This window comes from Macrobrachium rosenbergii, chromosome 22 (assembly GCF_040412425.1).
Source record: "Macrobrachium rosenbergii isolate ZJJX-2024 chromosome 22, ASM4041242v1, whole genome shotgun sequence".
NCBI classification, from domain to species: Eukaryota; Metazoa; Arthropoda; class Malacostraca; order Decapoda; family Palaemonidae; genus Macrobrachium; species Macrobrachium rosenbergii.
Window position 1 is genome coordinate 49,380,096 of NC_089762.1, and position 20,642 is coordinate 49,400,737.

At 35.5% G+C, this 20,642-nt stretch overlaps 3 protein-coding genes across 5 annotated transcripts; all 3 read right to left on the reverse strand.

The window, feature by feature from the left end:
• Positions 1–9: 9 nt before the first annotated feature.
• On the reverse strand, positions 10–8,341 carry LOC136850500 (mucin-2-like). The gene is made up of 5 exons (XM_067124070.1): positions 7,867–8,341; positions 6,876–6,998; positions 5,615–5,669; positions 4,702–4,746; positions 10–3,908 (listed from the first exon to the last, which is right to left on the reverse strand). The coding sequence occupies exons 2-5, from the start codon at positions 6,924–6,926 to the stop codon at positions 10–12; spliced, it is 4,050 nt and encodes a 1,349-aa protein (XP_066980171.1). The 5' UTR covers positions 6,927–6,998; positions 7,867–8,341.
• Positions 8,342–9,754: 1,413 nt separating this feature from the next.
• On the reverse strand, positions 9,755–14,767 carry LOC136850411 (uncharacterized). Of its 3 annotated transcripts, XM_067123996.1 has the most exons (9): positions 14,637–14,767; positions 14,259–14,368; positions 13,699–13,747; positions 13,226–13,294; positions 12,747–12,860; positions 12,174–12,280; positions 10,983–11,119; positions 10,380–10,501; positions 9,755–9,965 (listed from the first exon to the last, which is right to left on the reverse strand). In XM_067123996.1, exons 2-9 carry the CDS (start codon positions 14,310–14,312, stop codon positions 9,949–9,951), a joined length of 669 nt encoding a protein of 222 aa, XP_066980097.1. In that variant the 5' UTR covers positions 14,313–14,368; positions 14,637–14,767; the 3' UTR covers positions 9,755–9,948. The 3 variants fall into 3 exon arrangements, with proteins under 3 accessions (XP_066980097.1, XP_066980096.1, XP_066980098.1); XM_067123995.1 differs by lacking the exon at positions 14,637–14,767 and having other exon boundaries at positions 14,259–14,583; XM_067123997.1 differs by lacking the exons at positions 12,747–12,860; positions 14,637–14,767 and having other exon boundaries at positions 14,259–14,595.
• Positions 14,768–17,904: 3,137 nt separating this feature from the next.
• On the reverse strand, positions 17,905–19,978 carry LOC136850412 (ADP-ribosylation factor 4-like). The gene is made up of 4 exons (XM_067123998.1): positions 19,681–19,978; positions 19,019–19,099; positions 18,656–18,837; positions 17,905–18,243 (listed from the first exon to the last, which is right to left on the reverse strand). The coding sequence occupies exons 1-4, from the start codon at positions 19,745–19,747 to the stop codon at positions 18,037–18,039; spliced, it is 537 nt and encodes a 178-aa protein (XP_066980099.1). The 5' UTR covers positions 19,748–19,978; the 3' UTR covers positions 17,905–18,036.
• Between the last annotated feature and the right edge of the window lie 664 nt (positions 19,979–20,642).

Sequence of the window (20,642 nt, forward strand, 5' to 3'; positions counted from 1 at the left end):
GTGGTGTAGTTAAACTCTGATAATAATATGTTGTGATTGAAGTATTAGGTGTAGTAATACCAGGAAAGTTGTGTTTAATGTCATATTTGGCGTCGTACTTAGAATGGAAGTGTCTACAGTTGTATTTAGAGTGGTAGCTGTTGGGAATGTAGTAATATTCAAAATGGATGTGGAAAAGCTTGGGAAGGTAAAAGTTGTGTCTATGTCTGAAGTAGTAGTGGTTGTGGTCATATTAGTATTTGTAGTGTTTTCAGTTATATCAGGGAATGTGGGCACTGTAAACCAAATTTCACTAGAAGTGGTTGTAGTCAAACTCTGATAATAATCTGTTGTGATTGAGGTGTTTGTTGTAGTAACACTTGTTGACGTTGTGTTTAATGTCATACTTGGTGTCGTACTTAGAATGGAGGTATCTAGAGTTGTATTTAGAGTGGTAGCTGTTGGGAATGTAGAGATATTCGAAATGGATGTGGGGAAACTTTCGAAGGTAAAAGTTGTCTCTATGCCTGAAGTAGTAGTGATTGTGGTCATATTAGTATTTGTAGTGTTTTCAGTTATATCTGGGAATGTGGGCACTGCAAACCAAGTTTCATTGGAAGTGGGAATAGTTAAACTCTGATAATAATCTGTTGTGATTGAAGCATTAGCTCTGGTAATACTTGGGAAAGTTTTGTTTAATGTCATACTCGGTGTCATACTTAGAATGGAAGTGTTTACAGTCGTATTTAGAGTGGTAGCTGTTGGGAATGTAGTGATATTCAAAGCAGATGTGGAAAAACTTGGGAAGGTAAAAGAGCTCTCCATGCCTGGAGTAGTAGTTATTGTGGTCATATTGGTATTTGTAGTGTTTTCAGTTATATCAAGGAATGTGGGCACTGTAAACCAAGTTTCATTGGAAGTGGTTGTAGTCAAACTCTGATAATAATCTGTTGTTATTGAGGTGTTTGTTATAGTAACACTTGTTGAAGTTGTGTTTAATGTCATACTTGTTGTTGTACTTAGAATGGAGGTCTCTAGAGTTGTATTTAGAGTGGTAGCTGTTGGGAATTTAGTGATATTCAAAATGGATGTGAAGAAACTTGGGAAGGTAAAAGTTGTGTCTATGCCTGAAGTGGCAGCGACTGTGGTCATATTGGTATCTGTAGTGTTTTCAGTTATATCAGGGAATGTGGGCACTGCAAACCAAGTTTCACTGGGAGTGGGTGTAGTTAAACTCTGATAATAATCTGCTGTGATTGAAGTGTTAGTTGTAATAATACTTGGGAAAGTTGTGTTTAATGTCATACTTGGCGTTGTACTTATAATGGAAGTGTCTAGAGTTGTATTAAGAGTGGTAGCTGTAGGGAATGTTGTGATATTTAAAATGGATGTGGAGAAACTTGGGAAGGTAAAAGTTGTGTCCTTGGGTGAAGTAGTGGCAGTTGTGATTATATTGGTGTTTGTAGTGTTTTCGGTTGTATCTGGGAATGTGGGCACTGCAAACCAAGTTTCATTGGAAGAGGGTGTAGTTAAATTCTGATAATAATCTGTTGTGATTGAAGTATTAGTTGTCGTAATACTTAGGAATGTTGTGTTTAATGTCATGCTTGGCGTCGTACTTAGAATGGAAGTGTTTAGAGTCGCATTTAGAGTGGTAGCTGTTGGGAATGTAGTGATATTCAAAATGGATGTGGAGAAACTTGGGAAGGTAAAAATTGTGTACATGTCTGAAGCAGTGTCAGTTGTGGTCATATTTGTTTTTGTAGAGGTTTCAGTTATATCTGGGAATGTGGGCACTGCAAACCAAGTTTCATTGGAAGTGGTTGTAGTTAAACTCCGAAAATAATCTGTTGTGATTGAAGTATTCGTGGTAGTAAGACTTAGTGAAGTTGTGTTTGTCATACTTGGTGTCGTACTGAGAAAGGAAGGTTCTAGAGTCGTATTTAGAGCAGTAGCTGTTGGGAATGTAGTGATATTCAAAATGGATGTGCACAAACATGGGAAGATAAAAGTTGTGTCCATGCCTGAAGTAGTAGTGGTTGTGGTCATATTGGTATTTGTTGAGGTTTCAGTTGTATCTGGGAATGTGGGCATTGCAAACTGAGTTTCATTAGAAGTGGTTGTAAGCAAACTCTGATAGTAATCTTTTGTGATTGAAGTATTAGTTGTAGTAATACTTGGTGTCGTGCTCAGAATGGAAGTGTCTAGAGTCCTATTTAGCGTGGTAGCTGTTGGGAGTAGAGTGGTATTCAAAATGGATGTGGAGAAACTTGGGAAGGTAAAAGTTGTGTACATGTCTGAAGCAGTGTCAGTTGTGGTCATATTTGTTTTTGTAGAGGTTTCAGTTATATCTGGGAATGTGGGCACTGCAAACCAAGTTTCATTGGAAGTGGTTGTAGTCAAACTCTGATAATAATCTGTTGTGATTGAAGTATTAGTGGTAGTAAGACTTGGTGAAGTAGTGTTTTTAGTGGTAGTAAGACTTGGTGAAGTTGTGTTTGTCATACTTGGTGTCGCACTGAGAAAGGAAGTTTCTAGAGTCGTATTTGGAGCAGTAGCTGTTGTGAATGTAGTGATATTCAAAATGCATGTGCACAAACATGGGGAGGTAAAAGTTGTGTCCATGCCTGTAGTAGTAGTGGTTGTGGTCATACTGGTGTTTGTAGAGGTTTCAGTTGTATCTGGGAATGTGGGCATTGCAAACTGAGTTTCATTAGAAGTGGTTGTAAGCAAACTCTTATAATAATCTTTTGTGATTGAAGCAATAGTTGTAGTAATACTTGAAGTTTTATTTTTCATACTTGGTGTTGTACTTAGAATTGAAGTGTCTAGAGTTGTATTTAGAGTGGTAGTTGTTGGGAATATAGTGATATTCAAAATGGATGTGGAGGAGCTTGGGAAGGTCAACGATGTGTCTGTGCCTGAAGTAGTAGCAGTTGTGGTCATATTGGTGTTTGTAGTGTTTTCGGTTATATCTGGGAATGTGGGCATTGCAAATCGAGCTTCATTGGAAGTGGTCATAGTCAAACTCTGATAATAATCTGTTGTGATTGAAGTGTTTGTTGTAGTAACACTTGGAGAAGTTGTGTTTGATGTCATACTTGGTGTCGTACTTAGAATGGAATCATCTACAGTTGCATTTAGAGTGGCAGCTCTTGGGAGCGTAGTGATGTTAGAGACAGGTACCACTCTGCTTTGGTAAGTTCCAGTTATGTCTGTGTCTGAAGTAGTCATGGTTGTGGTCAAATTGGCGTTCGTAGTGTTTTGGGTCATATTTGGTAATATGGGTACTGTCATCTGAGTTTGATTGATAGTGGTTGTAGTCATAGTCTGATAATTATCAGTTGTGATTGAGGTATTAGTTGTAGTAGTACTTGGGGATGTAGTATATAATGTTATGCTTGATATTGTACTTAGAATTGAAGTGTCTGATGATGTACCAGGGGTCGAGGTGTTTGAGGTACCATTTATTGTAATGGTGTTAGACGTCAAATTATTTATGGTAGTTTCTGTGGTTGGGCTTTGTGTGGTAGCTGTTGTAGTCATATTCTGCTGGGCTGTGGTGATGTTCATCCTCTGAGTGGCACTGGTAATGGTTGCTCTACTCATAGTGGTTGTAGGTATTGTTGTGGCTCTTGTACTGAGAGTGGATATTGTGTCCCAATTAGTTGTAGATATACTTGGAACTGGAGTTGAATCTTCTATTGTGGCCCCTGTAAAGCTAGTGGTTGTTTCCAGTGTTTCTTGGGGTGTTGAATCTTCTATTGTAGTTCCTGTAAAGCTAGTGGTTGTTTCCTGTGTTATCGGGGAGGTTGAATCTTCTATTGTAGTTCCTGTAAAGCTAGTGGTTGTTTCCAATGTTATCGGGGAGGTTGTCGTCAAGATGGCTACCTTTGTTGCAGGTGGTTTAGAAGTGGGTCGATTTATACCTGTAAAATAGTATTGATTGAATTATTTGGTAGTTAAAATACTAGGTGCTTCAAAGTGTCATAAACATCAATAAGTTATTACATATAACAAATGTGCACCAACACCTTTAGAAAACTAGCATTATTATTATTGTTGTTAAAAGTATACACAGCAAATGGCTAGAGGAAGAGCTATTTCAAAACCCAGTGCATCACAGGGCTTGCATTAAGAGTAGTGTACAAAATTGTCAGGTAAGTTTGTTTTTGCTAAAGCCGAGTCTCATATGCCATCGCCTGTGCTGCTCCGGATCCCTGTCAATCCAAGTCACTATTCTAGTTTGCATTAGAGGAACCATGAGCTGCAACAAGATGTGCAAAATTTGAATACTGTGTATCTTCTTTCCAAAGCCAGCAGCCATGGTGTAGGTAAAGACTAACACAACAAAGGTGTCAGTGCACTACTCTATGGACTATCTTGTCTTGAAGTGTAAGTGAACTAATCAACTTAGTCTACTGTAGTTACTAAGAAGAAAATAAGCAAGAGGAAACTTTGCATGAAGTTCATGTTAATACTGGTGATATGTAGCATATGGATAGATATGCTAACATTTGCAAATTAGTACTAAAGACATCCATACAAGTATATCCAGTATATTTATAGTACGCATTTATATGATGTATAATACAGAGAAAGAAAGTAACCTATTCTTTAAGAGAATTAGCAATTCAGACTCAAGACAATAGCTTTCAAGGCAAGGCAAAGGCAACTTTTGCTCATGCAGAAGGACGTATGTTAATGTGTTGTAGAACTAACCTTGACTTCCGGGATGCATTTGGCTGGGATGAACTACCACTTTGTCTGAAATGGAAAGGCAAAAAAATGCATATTAAAAAAACAAGAACAGTTTTATTTGTGAATCCATTCAGATAGTGAATATCCATGTTTGCAAAGGAGGTTGCATGGGATCTGTATCTACAGATTTGTTAAGGCAGTCTCATTGTAGATGCTGATATGATGGCACTTGTAACTGTCTTGAAATAATAGGTAGCTTCATGGCTTCAGGATACCATAGAGTCTTAAGTTCCTGTGTATTTATGTACTGTATTTGACCCTCTTACAGATACAATAAACTAGCAAGGCCATAAGGAAATTATGATAGGGGATAAGACCAGTGAAGATTTACTGACATTTTGAGGAAATCATATGTTCAGCAATACAGTTGATCCTTTTGAAAACCTCGGTAAAATAAAAAAAAGTATAGCATTGTTTTAACGTGATTTATAATTTGTAAAAGTTTTGTAAACTAAGAATACAATAATACGTAGCTTATACTGGTTTTCAGGTTATCATAAAGCTATTAATGATAATTCAAGAGGTACCTTAGAGTCGACTAACAGAACTTGAACACACTTCACAAATTGAATGACACTTTTGTCCTGCAATCTTTGAGTAGAGTGAAATTTATTCCTGTCTTTCCTGTCAAAATTTTGAAGGTAGCTGAAAGTGGCAGTCTGCCTTCTGAAGAGCATTATAGACCTGATTAACTTTATCTCAAAGATAATGACTTTCATTTAGTTTTTCTGTAGTGTATCCGTGTGCTGTTCTTGTTTCTAAAAATACGGTTTTGTGTCAATATTGCTAACTTTGTCATAACGTCATTCGGCTTGGTGATGTCCAGTAAAACAGTAAAACTTAAGGCATAGCAAACAGCGCTTGAACCACTTACACTTGATAACGGGGGCAATTGGGAGGCAGGCATCGACTACTCCCAAGAAACAGGCCTGGAAGACAGAGATGTAATGTAAAAACGGTGATAACACATTTTAAATCTGAGAGGAGGGCGGGGTGCAGTCACTATAGAAATTATCAGTGGACCACATTCTAGACTAATCCAAATTCAAGGGCAGCGATCCTTAAACTAATAAATCAGATATATTTGTTTCATGACATACTTTTAGGCAGTGTATTGTAAATTAAGATATCCTCAAGTTATTGATTACTTGTACCTTCAAGTATAAAAGAATCCGCAATACTTCATGAAAGTATCCCCAATATATTTTTTTGTATGTATGTACAAATTACCTTTTTTACCATTTTTTCTGCTATTTATTTGTTATTCTCGTAGCTCGTTTCACTTTTTCTCACACGGGCACATTTATGTGGAAGCCTGCTGGGACAATTAGTGATCTTTCAGGCTTGTTCTAGAGCAATGCAGTATTTGCACTTGAGAATATAATTATAATGATTCCATACAGTTTAGCCTGAAGCTACACGCTTAAAACCTCTAGCTCGGGATGTGCCACCTCTGCGAAATGCAAGAGTGAACCACTAAGTTTCTTAAACGTTTTGCTTTAAAATTGTGTAGTCTATACAAATGGCCGATTCAAAATTTGGTCTCGGGTGTCCGTAGATTAATAAAGACAGCAATTTGGGAAGTTGAAGTTATTATCGATGGGTGTAACAAACTGTTGTTAAAGAACTGTCGAGAGCGTAACACACAAGAAATTCCAAAATCTGCTTTAGAACTATCGATTAAAAAATACATTTTTTTTTTTGGTAAGGTTTTCAAAGTGATTACAGAATATAATACTGTATATCATTTGTAACACGAATTAATACAAATAACGTTTTTGCATTTCTTTCAGGCGGCTAAAGATCACCCGGCTATGAGGTATGGCTTATATTCTGAGTTCTTTGATCAAATATTTTCATCTATTGAGAGTCCAGATGGTGACGTGTTGAGGTAAGAATGTGAATGCGCTATGGTATTGTAACGAAATAGATATTTTATTTTAAATTATATTATTATATTACCATTCTTTGTTACGAATTATATATATATATATATATATATATATATATATATATATATATATATATATATATATATATATATATATAATATAATGTGTGTGTAGCACCATGCACGTACAAGTCAGTACACGAAGAAAAATTATAAAAATAGTTTCTTTAACATTAGTACTTACCCCTAGGTAAAGCCAAATAAGAAGAGAAAAGGCCAGCTTTATGAAAGCCATTATTTCGGCAGTGTTGGACCAAATCTGTGCTTTCAAGTGACAACAGTACTAATTTTGTTTGCTTGAATGTGCCTGTAAAAGGAAAGCATACGACCATTAATATAGATTTGCATTGGCAGGTACGCATCCATATATACACGAATACAATATATAGATATGTATTTTTATATATATCTGTATATATAAAAGTGAATGTTTGTACATTAGTTTGGATTCTGTAGAAATCCGAACCGCTTGACAGACCCATGGCAGATTTCTTCCCACGGTCACGGTCTCTACGTCACTCCAGAAAGGTTTTATATATATATATATATATATATATATATATATATATATATATATATATATATATATATATATATATATATATATATATATATATATATATGTGTGTGTGTGTGTGTGTGTGTGTGTGTGTGTGTGTGTGTGTATGTACTGTGTGGGTATGTATGTAGTGTAGTGATGTTAGAAGCCAAAGAGTGGACCGTAATAGGTGCAATGTTGTGAGATAAGAAAGCGGGTCATGAGTGGAGTGCGAAATTGCTGATGACACGGCGCTGTTAGGGGATAGTGAGAAGAAACTGCAGAGGCTGGTAAAAGAGTTTACAGAGGGTATAAGGAAGCCTGGAAGAAGGAGAAACAAGTGATAATATGTTCGGTAGAAGAATGGGAACAGTCAACTCAGAAGTATTTAGGAGTAAATATGACAGATGGTTGCAGAAAGAAAGAGATTTTTTTTCCAAAGCAAGCATGCCAACGATATTGTCAAGGAAGTGTGAGCCACCATTTCCTAGCCTAATTCTCTTCCTTGTCAACAAGTTTTTTTTTCTATTTGTCGTCCGTTCTCCATACATGACCAAACCTTACAGTATAACACCCTCATCCATCTTTTTACTACATTTTTTTTTAAATTTTCATGTAACATCTATATTTCACTTACATAAAGGAGAATTAGCTCAGCAGTTGCGCCGTACCTCCTAACTTCCGTTTTCAAAGTCTTTCAGGTGGAGATAAGATTTGGGGAATCCTTTGATGAAGGCACTTTTCTTTAACTAAATACCGTTGCCATTTCCTTGAAGAAGATTCTGCTTCTTATTTTTTCCCTGAATTATAAATATTACACACATTGTCATTCCGTAACAAGTGCTTTTCTGTAGTGTTCTTTCTCATTTCCTTAGAGGCTTCGAGAAAGAAGTGATAAACAGTTATCCATCACAGCTTTCATCTTTGGAAGATTTGTTTCTATACAGTGTCACTCGTAACCCGCTATTTATTCACTGTCACTATAGTCTGCTCTACGAATTCGATATTTCACTCCGGCCTGATGAAGTCGCCACAAAAACACTTCCAGACACAATTACCACCTCACGTCCCGTAGGTTTTGAATAACGAGATTTTCCGCGCTCACGGTCGAGTCCCCCGACAGAAAAATGCAATTTGGAACGATTAACCTTCGGATTTGTTGCCAAAAAGGTGTTTGATAACGTTGCTCGTAATTTGGGAGGTTTGTTTTCAAATTCTTCGCACATTCATATGCGCCAAACGACCAAGAACCGGTGGCCTTCTAAAGTTACGGTTCCGTTTGTTTTTGGCGGTTTTGTCAACATCTTCAACGGCGTCGATGTTAATGGAGAGGAATTTTACAGTAGCGGTAATTCCACGAATTCTCCTGTTCCCTTGGTGTCATAATACTTTCTCTCTTTCTCTCTTTTAAAAAGGATTTTCGTCTTGTACACCTGTATTTCGTATAGAGTGTGCAGCAAGAAAAAGGTTTGAGGCTGAAATCAAAACAAAGTTTACTTAGATCAGCACAGCATTTTCGGAAAGAAGAGAATGGAATCGCGAATATTTCTTCGAAGTAGTTTTATTTATTTATTTATTTATTTATATATTTATTTATTTATTTATTTATTTATTTATTTAGAGAGAGAGAGAGAGAGAGAGAGAGAGAGAGAGAGAGAGAGAGAGAGAGAGAGAGAGAGAGAGAGAGCTCGTTTGACGTATGTTAGGCCCGTAATTCGTTCATCCAACTGCAAATGAGATTAAGGAAAGGACGCATCATACGAAGAAACAAGTGCTGCGCCTACCTACATATTTTCCAAATTTTTACCCTTACCTGGATTCTTGTTTTTCCGCCGCTCTGAATTCGTTAAAATAATGGTAAATCTAGTCGGTGTAACAACATTCTTGGCTTTCGAAATGAATGTACCTTTGGTTCTCGTGTTTGAAAACGACACCCAGCTTGGTTATACAAACCTGGCTTTCTTCTCTACCTTAGAAGACCAGTTTGTTGTTGTTACACTGAGGTAACTTTTTGCCAAAACGTTCTCTTAAAGCTACACATTCAAGAAGGAAGTAGGATTTTGCACTTACGTAAGTTGTTCTTTTTTGTTAAACTGCTTTCCCTCGTCTGAAAATGATTTGTAAACGAGAACTCGGGCATATTTTCATTTTGAACGAAATCAAATTCAGTTTGAGAAGGAGTCGCCGTTAATATTATTAGGTGTTATGAATGCTGGTGATTGATATGTAAGACTAGCAGAAATCTCCTCTACGTCCACTGCACATAAGGGCAGATTCCAGTAGGAGCACTGTATAGATTGCCAGATTTTAAATGGTTGTGAGTGAAGTCCACTCTGTAAAGAGTGTAAGGAACAAGATGAAAAGTGCAGACAGTAATTAACCAGACAATCGGTTTTGCTAAAGTTTCAAGATATGAAGAAAAATGTCTTCCTTGGCATTTTTTCAAAAACTTCATTTTCCTGTTATATGGAAATTGCATTCCTACCCTCAAAGAATTTTTAAAAAAGGAAGAATAAAAAATAAAATTACTCCAGATACTTTATTAAAATGAATCTAATTTTAACAGAATTAATGAAAACAGAGATTTTCTATGTAGCAGACGTAGGTTTGTCAATGCCCACGAATGCAAGTAGGCAGCTATAGATCTATGCACACAAGTTGCTATGTAGATGAACATAGTTGGCTTCTGTTGTTTATTTTCCTGTTTGACGTCTCATATCTAGCCCAGTAAGAAACCTGTAACAGAAATAAAAACAAATCAGGAGCTAAGAAAGTGATAGTTATGAAATGCTGATTTTGCCAACGCAATTACGATGCTCTCCATCATAGAGAGAATCAACATTAGTATTTTTTCTACACTGGACAAATGCAATTTTGATTAGTTTAAGGGTGTATAGATCTTCACGCAGCTCATACTCGTGTGTATGTGCTATTTTTAGTTGGATGTATGTGTACTAATGCACCAAACAGATTTTTAGCCCATTTTACGAATATTAAAAAAAATCCATAAACCTCTAATTGCACAATTTGCACAAATAATATAATAATTCTAAAATGTACCGTTATAGTTTAGCACAGTTGCTTCAGGGTAAAACTTGGGGCAGCGCAACAAGTGTTTCCAGTTCGATAGAGCGTTTGATTAAATCTTACCTTTGATCCCAACTCTGAACCCTATGCTAGCACCACCGTCATAAGGAGTCGTAGAGAACGTGAGGGTTCTTAGTAAGCTGACGTCCACAAGGATCGTTCTCCCGCTTAGATTTCCACAGAGTCTTAGAGAAAGAGAAGATCATTAAAGACATTTATTTATACAGGTTCTACATTTAATCCATCTCATCTTGGCCGCTACCTCAGCTGTGATAACTAGGATTTTCACCTTGGCATTGTACCTTTAAAAAACCGTGCTGATAAGCATTTGTTATTTTTAAATATTTATATGATTTCGTAAAGAAATTATGAAACCATTTTTTTTAAGTACTTAGACATTTTCAAAGTGGCTTGGTTTATCTCTTGATTTCTGTGAACAATTCCTAAAAAATAATTTTAAATGTGTGATTCTGATTTCTATAACTTCATATACATTTTTAAATAAAAGATTATTCAGTTATAGGTATAAATTTCGCGAGTGCCTACTAGTGTTTCATGACATTCCAACCATTTGGCAAACCAGGAAGCCGAAGTTCAACAGTTAAATTTTAAAATACCTGACGAAAAGAGACGAATAAATACATAAAAACAGATTATCTCACTTACGACTCAACATGTCCGTCGGGAAGTCTCTCGATCGTCAGACGATCTCCGGGACACAGTTCGCCATCTGCCGTGAAAATCATACTCGGAACTTCCATCGAGAGAACCGCAATGCCTCGTGGGGGCTGATGATTTGGGTACTGTAAAAAAAAAAAAAAAAAGTCATATCTAATGTTAACGCTCAAGGGAATTTTACTTACGTTTTTGTTTATTCATTCATTAATTTGTTAATTTATCTGTTTTTCCGATAACTGATTTCCTCTGTATTTTCCATTACCCTGTGGTACTTCTAACGAATGAACACCGAATTTTTTGGAAGCTTGAATTTCAAGTCAGGGGAATTTTATTGACGTTTTTGTTTATTCATTCATTAACTTGTTAATTTATCTGTTTTTCCGATAACTGATCTCCTCTTTCTGCTTTCGAATGAACACCATATTCTTTGGAAGCTTGGGTTTCAAGTCAGTGGCCCCTGTAGTGGACTTGTTCCGTATGAATAGTGTTCATCTTCTGAATAATAATGATAATGTATAAGCAAATATCAGTTTTCTTTATTGATGTGATGATTCAGCAATGTTTTCACATGAATATTTACATTTTATATGTTTGCGTGCGCTTCTGGGCTCACACAAACACAGACACCTAATTTTTTAAAAATTTTTATATGAAATATTTCGTGAAGCTTGAAAGAGTCGTATAGTCATTAGATAAAGCTGACATAGATGAAACGAATGTATTTGCATGTCATTTGGAGGAGGAAAACGTCGGTCATACAGATCTTGAATAATCGTTCGTCTCTGCGTTATACCCTTATGCAGTGAATCAAATCTCTGATTACAAAAAAATAACTGAACGAAATCCATCATTTCCACTAAAGTCCTTTCAGTTATAAGTGTGAATAATAACAAGAGTTTTTCTATAGTACCTTTCCGCAGATCGCTGTCTCATGGATAGTAACCGGCATTGTGCTGGAAGTAAATTATTTAGCCACAGGTCGCGGTTTCATTGAATAATAATAATAATAATAATAATAATAATAATAATAATAATAATAATAATAATAATAATAATAATAATAATAAAAACAGCTAAATTACAAAAAACAGGGGGAGGAAATCTGTCTTCCGGTAATGGAGTGACGACTGGCCTAAATGAAAACGGGTACTTCAAATTCTAGTGTTTGGTGGTACTCACTTGAAAGCGTAGTCTGCAAGTTATGCCTTCTGGGTAGGGTTGCGGGTAGTTTGGGGTCTGCCAGTGAATTGTAGATAGGTTTTGGATTGTAATGTTTTTGTTGCAATCTGTGAACAGAAAGGAAGAGCTACAATATATTATATATATATATATATATATATATATATATATATATACTGTATATGTATATATATATATATATATATATATATATATATATATATATATATATATATATATATATATATAGTATATATATATATATATATATATATATGTATATATATACATTCATACATACATTCATGTATCATTAAGCAGATTCCCCTAATAGGGAGTTGGCTCTAGAGAACGAACAGCCAATTACTTATCGACACATTCATACTTAAATCTGTGTTTTTCTCAATGTTAACATTTTTCCCAAGTTCTGCAGACCAATTTGTACAGGAAAATGACTTTGACAGAGGTATTCTCCCCGAAAAAGTTTTAGCACTAACGTACCAAAGTGTACAGGTTTGGGTTTTAGCACTTATGTACCAAGGTGTACAGGTTTGGGTTTTAGCACTTACGTACCTAGGTGTACAGGTTTGGGAGGTTCCACTTTCGTAATTTTTGAAGTGACAAATGGTTCTGGGATTCTGGGGCCAGGCCTATACGTTGTTTGGTCTACCCAAGCGGTATTCCCACCTAAAACAAGACAATTGTATTGATTTAAAGACAAACCGTAAATTTGTTTTAACTCTTTGAGAGAATTCCAATAAGAAATTTTTTGTATTGATTTAAAGACAAATCGTAGATTTGTTTGAACTCTCTGTGGTAATTTAATCAAATAAGAAAATTTACAGCCCTGATATGGAGCGAGAAAATTTGTATTGTTTCGAGGGCAAATCGTAGATTTTCACTTTACTTTTAGATACTTTTAGAGAATTTGTATCAATAAGTAAATTTACAGCCTCTGCTATGGAACTTTAGAGTAAGAAAAGATAAAGGAATGTCAGTGTAGCAATTAAGGAAAATTATAGAGAGAGAGAATAACGCCAACAGAACCTTACCTTTCCCGAGAGGCAGCAGGCTTGCCTTTTTAGAAGGCTGCGTAACGTGATGTTCTATTGTGATAGTTCCTGGGTAATAACAATATTCCTGTTAGTGATATCAACAAGTAGCAGTATTACTAATAACAATAATTGGGGGGTAAATTTATCATAATTTCCCGTTATCCCTCTTATCTATGTATATCTACTTTTATTCCCTTATTGTTAGTTTTACCACACTATGTCAGACTAGGTCTATAGAATTCGCCCGGAATTGAATGACTGCTTAGAACTGATCTAGTTTAAAAAATGATTGATGCCAATATTAATAACATAATTACAAAAACAGAAAAGATTTAAGTAATAAAACTTTAGGAAATTAAGCAATACGAAAGTAACTTAAAGCATGACCAAGTTTTTAACATGTTCTTATTGACACCAGACGACACAGTGCACAGGGCATAGAGACAAAACGTCGTATGGTAAATACTTACTTCTGAATGGCCCTTTCAGGCATGCCTCAGAGAGATTCTTGTTATTTCCCTGTTGAAGTAAATTATTTTTGGCTTAACGAATTGTTGATGAATATGTGTTGGTCTTTTGTATTACCAAGAACTGTGCATTTGAAATGTAATGGACAATTCCTATTCCTACACTACATTGGCGTATATATATATATATATATATATATATATATATATATATATATATATATATATATATTATACACACACACACACACACACACACATACATATATATATATATATATATATATATGTATATATATATATATATATATATATATATATATATATATATATATATATATTAGTGTGTATATATATATATATATTAGTGTGTGTGTAAGTGAAACACATAAAAGTTTATTTGTCGTATCCAAAACAATATTAAAAATCTTTTGCCAACTCAAACATTTTCCTTGAAATTGTAGCAGTTGCATGTGATAGAAAGCACACGTAATTTTTTTAAGGCATCACCGTAATTGCATCGCAGATAAATTTAATTTAATGCGCTCAGAAATTACTCTTACCGCAATCCAGAGTAGCAGGCAGACGCACTCCACAAGTCCTTTTTTGAAGAGCATTATCTTTTTTTTTCTCTCTCTCTCTCTTTCTCACTCCTGAATAAATGTTCGAGATTCTGAATGAAATACCAAAAGGTTTAAGAAAGATAACTGGGTAGATGTCAGAGTATATTTACTAATGAAAACATCAAATAAGTTTATGTACTGTAAACATGATAAATATATTACAATCCATTAAGTTTTGTATGTTCAAAGTTTAAGTGTTGCATTGACATTGTACAAAAGAAAGAGAGAGAGAGAAAGCGAGCGAGATAGGGTTAATTTCTGTTTAAGTTAACCACACTCTGATGAACAGTGCACTGGTTTCTAGCACTATAGAAACACCTTATCGCCAGGAACGGTTTTCCGTAAAAGAATCAAAACGCTTGATAGAACGTCCTGATGCCACGGAAAGGATGTTGTGACCAACAGCTCTCTCTCTCTCTCTCTCTCTCTCTCTCTCTCTCTCTCTCTCTCTCTCTCTCTCTCTCTCTCTCTCTCTCTCATACTTGGCCCGTTCGATACAGTCGCTTGTTGAATTTTCAAGAATGAAAACAAAAATGCTGTGTATTGAAACTTTGTGATAAGGCAACAGGCCTTAGTTCCTTTAATACAGTGTTGCTTCGCGTTTGGCGTTATTTGTGTCATATACACAGAAATGTTGTTGTTTTATATATATATATATATATATACACTGTATATTTTGAATAATAATGATTTAATCAACTTGTTGCTTTCCAGTAGTTGGTTTCATTTTTGTATAATTTGTTCACATATTTTGTAAACGATGCAAGACGTGAGTGATTAAAGTTCAAGTTCATTGCTAAAATAAAGAATTTGAAGATACGGTGAAGTAATCGATAGAAAACTTGTTTACAAACATTTACAGCATTCGTCGATACACGTAAGCACAAACACACACACACACACACACACACACACACACACACACACATATATATATATATATATATATTTTTTATATATATATAAAAATATATATATATATATATATATATATATTATATTTTTCCATGAAAAAACTTCCCTCCATTACACCTTAGGCCTATCAGCATCTTGTCGACGAACTTTGTTACCCGCCATTTATTGGCCCTGTATGTACCGCTTTCTTGAAATTGCGTCAGATATTACAATGGGAAAAACTGTCGTCTCTTCGTTTCGTTTGTTTTCTCACTGTAATATCTGATGCAATTCCAAGAAAGTGATACACACAGAGTCTATTATAAAGGGCGGGTAACAAAGTTCATCGACAAGATGCTAATAGGCCTAATGGTGGGAAGTTGATCTTCTCTGGAGTCGCCCGGTATTAGGCAAAATTACTCAGTGCTGATATATATTTATATATATATATATATATATATATATATATATATATATATATATATATATATATATATATATATATATATATAATTAGCCTAGCATATGGGTGGTGAATGTGACCACTTTCATAGATAAGTATATGAGGTTTGGGATCACGTAGCCACCTTAAATGTCGTTATATGATAATACAAAGGCGAGTTTCTTGATTTGCATTTCCTTCTTGTTCTTGTCAGTCATTTCATTTCGGAATCTTTCCACTGTGCGAATTAACCAGTCGTTTATTATTAGCCTAACCGTAAAACCTATAAGAATTAACCAACCGTTTTCTATTAGTCTAATCGTAAAACCTATAAGAATTAACCATGTCATTTCCTGTTGACGTAACTATGAAACCTGCGCTTGATTTCATGCAGTACGACTTAACGTTTTGCCTCGCGCTGTTCATCTCTTGCTATGCAGTGAGTCACAGCAGAGTATTGAACTGCCGTTGCACCATTTTTGTCATTAGTCTCAAGAATCGTGGTAGAGTATTGAACTGTAGGCGGTGTGTGTGGATCTGGGTGACGTCTACCTATAGGCCACGTTGGCCGAATCCACGCAGACCCTTTTGTCATCGGCAGTGCTGCCTACGTTTTTCTTATCGATCAACTTTCCTTTTCGTACCTTCTAAATTTGTGTGTGTGTGTGTGTGTGTGTGTGTTCACGCATGCGCGTGGTGGCGCAAGTAGTTTGGTGGGCGTTCAGTGTATGGACATGTTTATGAACTTTATGTACTTGTATATTTTTATATATATATAGATATATATATATATATATATATATATATATATATATATATACATACATATATATATATACATACATATATACATATATATACATACATACATACATACATACACATACATACATACATACATACACACACATATATATGGATATATATAGCTGAAAATATATAAGTGAATCATTTATACTTTGTAATAATATATATAATCAGCCTTCACCAAACAAACAAAATCTAACACATGGTAAAGTAAATGGACCCGTTCCAACGGTAGTACAATTCTTATTATTATGATGATTAGACTCCAAGTTGCAAGCACTGTTTGAAAAGCAGCAAGCTACAATGCAGAGGCCCTTAGTAGGGCTATGGTTTCCTCGTATATTTCTTGTTTTGATATATATATATATATATATATATATATATATATATATATATATATATATATATATATATATATATATATAAAGTCGATATTAAAATTCAGCATGACTCTTGATGTGTGCATATTGTTACTGACGATTAAGTGAGAGATATTTTACTTTTTCTGGTCATCAAGTAGCCAACGCTAAGCAGCTACTTCCTTTATAAAAACTCACTCGCATGCCAGTGATGTATGTCAGTAATAACCTACTTGAAGGAGGGTGCTTCATGGCAGTAGTAGTAGTTAAGGCTACTCGTAGAATTGTATAACTTTCCCTTCGTCCTACCGTCAGCCATGATGTACAGTCAATCCAAATTAGCCATTTCCATTCTTCCACCATCCACACTAGCCTTCATTGCTCCTTTATCGCGGTTTTCATTTGCTTTTATAACCCAACTTTTTCTGTGATCCATTTTCAACTCCCTAGAAACACTTTATCATCTTTTCAGAACCATCAAACTTACACTTACATCCCCATTTCCGCCCTCTGTTGTCACATTTCATCCACACTGCCCTAGAATGGAAAACTGCAGTATCTGCAAAACTTTCAGAATTGAGACATGCCACCTATTGTGCTCGTGAAACACTAATACACGAGTTACTGCAGTTTCAGAATGATTCTTCGATGCTTTATTTAGGGGGTTCCATTTGCAGTATCTGCAAAATCAGTAGTAAGGCAAGGGAGTATATACCATCTTTCTCAGTTTTGTATTTTTGCAGATACTGTAGTCTTCCATTTTAGGGCAGCATACATATTTAAAAGTCATGGAGATATTACATGCATATGTCTAAGACCTCATCTAAAATGAGCCAGGCACCCTTCCATGTATATATTTCAGTGTAAGATTCGTTCTCACAATAAAAAAAAGATAGTTCCTGTACCATATAGCCTTATCTCCCATTATCAGTGTTATTATCAACTTCATTTGGGTTGATAAACGAATTATCTTGGTCCACACTCCCTTTTTCTTATCAATCCCGTTATCTGTCTACTTGACAGTGTACGTATATATTGTAGTTTTATGTATAAAAACTAAGGTATTGGATATTAGTAAATAACATTGGCTTAATTGGTGTATTTTATTGGTACAAAAAAATACATTTATAGGTCCAGAACCTGGACAAGACAACACGTAGAGTAGGCCTAAAGAGCAATACTATTGTAATCACTCGAAACCCCAGAAAAATGCTGCTTATTTCGAAACTTCCTTTGCCAGCCAGTCCAGGGACTCGTAGAGACCCGTGGAGTTAACGGCGCAGGTGCCCTGGACAAACCAGGGGCGTCTCAGATTTCGGAGGTCGAGGGCATCTGTGACGTGAGACGGCGAGGCAGCTTGCGGCAGATCTTGCTTGTTGGCCATGACGAGAAGAGGGCAGTTCTCGAGCTCTGCATCTTGGGACTGCCGAAGAATGAAATTAAACAGTTGTTAATTATTTGAAGAAATCATAATTGCAGAGTTGTTATTTTTACTGTTTATTTTAAAGTGTTACTTTTTTGTATTATTGGTGATTTTTGGTGAAAGGAAATAACTTTTTACGATTTATAAATGATAATTGCTGTCTTCAATACCATAGTCATGAAATGGAACTATTATTAAATAGTTTCCCGACTGATGGCTGTGATAGTACCAATGGCGTTGTATTTGAACAGTAAACAAAACTAGGACATTGCTTTAGGCATTTGGTAACTTTTGTAGTTTATAAAGTGATAGACAGAGGGGAAATTTAGGATATGACAAGGTTCATTAACCTCAAAGAGAAAGTTATTTAATAAGTCTTGGTAATTCACAATCTAGTCAAGTTGAGCCTTACCAGGATGTCTAATTCCTCCTTCGCTTCTGCCAGCCTCTCTGGGTCGTTGCAGTCTACGACATAGATGATTGCAGAGGTATTCTGGAAGTAATGCCTCCACAAGGGACGGATCTTTGTCTGGCCGCCAACGTCCCACACTGTGAAACTTATGTTCTTGTACTCGACTGTCTCGACATTGAAACCTGAAGAAGAGATCGATTAGTTACGGGACAATGGTATATCATGCCAGTCACTCTGACATTGGCCACTTATTTTCATCTTTCATTCCTTTTATGGGGTTTTATTCTACATAGACGACTATTCATTATCAGAGACTATAAATTTGTTGTGGATGTCCAAATTATGTTTGGCAGAGCAACTCACCAATTGTTGGAATCGTAGTAACAATTTCCCCCAATTTCAGTTTGTAGAGTATCGTAGTCTTCCCTGCACCGTCAAGACCGACTATGAAAGAAAACGAAATATATTAGAGAAAATTATTAGTAAAAACTGAGCATTCTTGCAAAATTGTAATTATTGCAAGTGAATGGTAATTAGATTTAGTATTTAGTAGCTTAACATTTTTATAAGAACAAGATGATTAAGATGATAGTCAGATTGGAGGAATATATTTTACTAAAAAACTTCAAGTAACGGTAAGACTTTTGACACGGAAATGCCTAAATATCCGGATAACGTATAGTAACGTCACCTCAGGAATGGATTTAATCCAATAAGGTGTCTTAATTAGGTGTAGGAATAATATATCAAAGCATTATCAGTTAGGCTGTTGTGCAGATATACATCTTAGTAACGTAATTGGTGATTATTCTCAGTGAGTATTGATTATTTTGTTTGGCTCGTATGGCAAAATGCAGGTATGATTTTATAGAATTTTACTGAATATAAAAACTAACTCCCTATCGAGCAAAGGTAGCTGACAAAATCATGCGGACGTTTTTCCATCAAAACTGGAAAAACGACATATGATACTAATTATCTTTACACATAAAATTATGGCTAATGATATTAATAATAATTCTTACCCATTAATATCCTACAGGGCTTAGCGCTCTGTATCAGAGACAGAATTCTAGTCAGAATGAGACCCATTGTTCAACACACAAAACTTGGGTACCCTGTTTCAGAGGTTCCGTGTACCGTCACTTGCAAAACCAGCTCGTCAATAATCTTATAACTGTGGGCCCTTTGCGATCAGAATCTGCTTTAGAATTTCGCTGAATCTGTTGTGGTTAAAGTTTCTCAACTCGAAATATACAAGAATCTCCTGTGGCTGAACTTCGATGGTCACTGTTGTGTATACACGTCAAAGACCTCTTCTGTGGCGTCCTGGAAGACGTACGGCGGTATTTATGCCTAGAACTGCTACCACGTATCCATTGCCACGTGTTTGGAGCCACGGATCAGTCAGTGTGTTGTCAGCGGTCTCTCCCTTTCCCCCGATCGTTCTTTATCCCTCCCCCCCCACCCCTTTCTATTTTCTTCCCTCTCCCGTACGTTTTTACGACGTGACTCATGCGGTACAGTCGGTAGACGTTGCAGCATGTTTGGTTATGCGGACGTCTCGTTTCACGCAAGTTCCTTGGTTTCACTGGTGACCTCGTTGTTGTAGATATGGCGATTATGTTGCTACATTAATTCTGATATTGCGTAAATGACATTAATTGAAATTCTGCATTTTTGAAAATTCGTTTATAACTCATAAAAAATGTTTTAGGGTTTTACGAAGAAGATTTATGGGAAATAGGAATTATAATAAAAATTCTTTACAGTAGGCCTATATGGCAGGTAAAATCGGTTACACTACTACCCATATTAAACATATATACATGTATATGTATATATATATATATATATATATATATATATATATATATATATATATATATATATATATATATGTACTGTATATGTTTAACGAGGGTAGTAGTGTAACCAATTTTACTTGCCATATACTGTGAAAAATTTTATCACTAATTCCTATTTC

What these genes read in the sequence shown, in the direction of transcription:
- LOC136850500 (XM_067124070.1), bottom strand. Translation starts at nt 6,926, where the DNA reads ATGGCTTTCATAAAGCTGGCCTTTTCTCTTCTTATTTGGCTTTACCTA. An exon ending in AATTGCCCCCGTTATCAAGT is followed by an intron (nt 4,747 to 5,614) that starts GTAAGTGGTTCA and finishes TTTCCATTTCAG; the next exon opens with ACAAAGTGGTAGTTCATCCC. An exon ending in AATGCATCCCGGAAGTCAAG is followed by an intron (nt 3,909 to 4,701) that starts GTTAGTTCTACA and finishes ACTATTTTACAG; the next exon opens with GTATAAATCGACCCACTTCT.
- LOC136850411 (XM_067123996.1), bottom strand. Translation starts at nt 14,312, where the DNA reads ATGCTCTTCAAAAAAGGACTTGTGGAGTGCGTCTGCCTGCTACTCTGG. An exon ending in CCTGCTGCCTCTCGGGAAAG is followed by an intron (nt 12,861 to 13,225) that starts GTAAGGTTCTGT and finishes GTCTTGTTTTAG; the next exon opens with GTGGGAATACCGCTTGGGTA. An exon ending in TCCCAAACCTGTACACCTAG is followed by an intron (nt 12,281 to 12,746) that starts GTACGTAAGTGC and finishes TTCTGTTCACAG; the next exon opens with ATTGCAACAAAAACATTACA.
- LOC136850412 (XM_067123998.1), bottom strand. Translation starts at nt 19,747, where the DNA reads ATGGGTCTCATTCTGACTAGAATTCTGTCTCTGATACAGAGCGCTAAG. An exon ending in GCCCTGTAGGATATTAATGG is followed by an intron (nt 19,100 to 19,680) that starts GTAAGAATTATT and finishes TTTCTTTCATAG; the next exon opens with TCGGTCTTGACGGTGCAGGG. An exon ending in AGGAGGAATTAGACATCCTG is followed by an intron (nt 18,244 to 18,655) that starts GTAAGGCTCAAC and finishes ATTCTTCGGCAG; the next exon opens with TCCCAAGATGCAGAGCTCGA.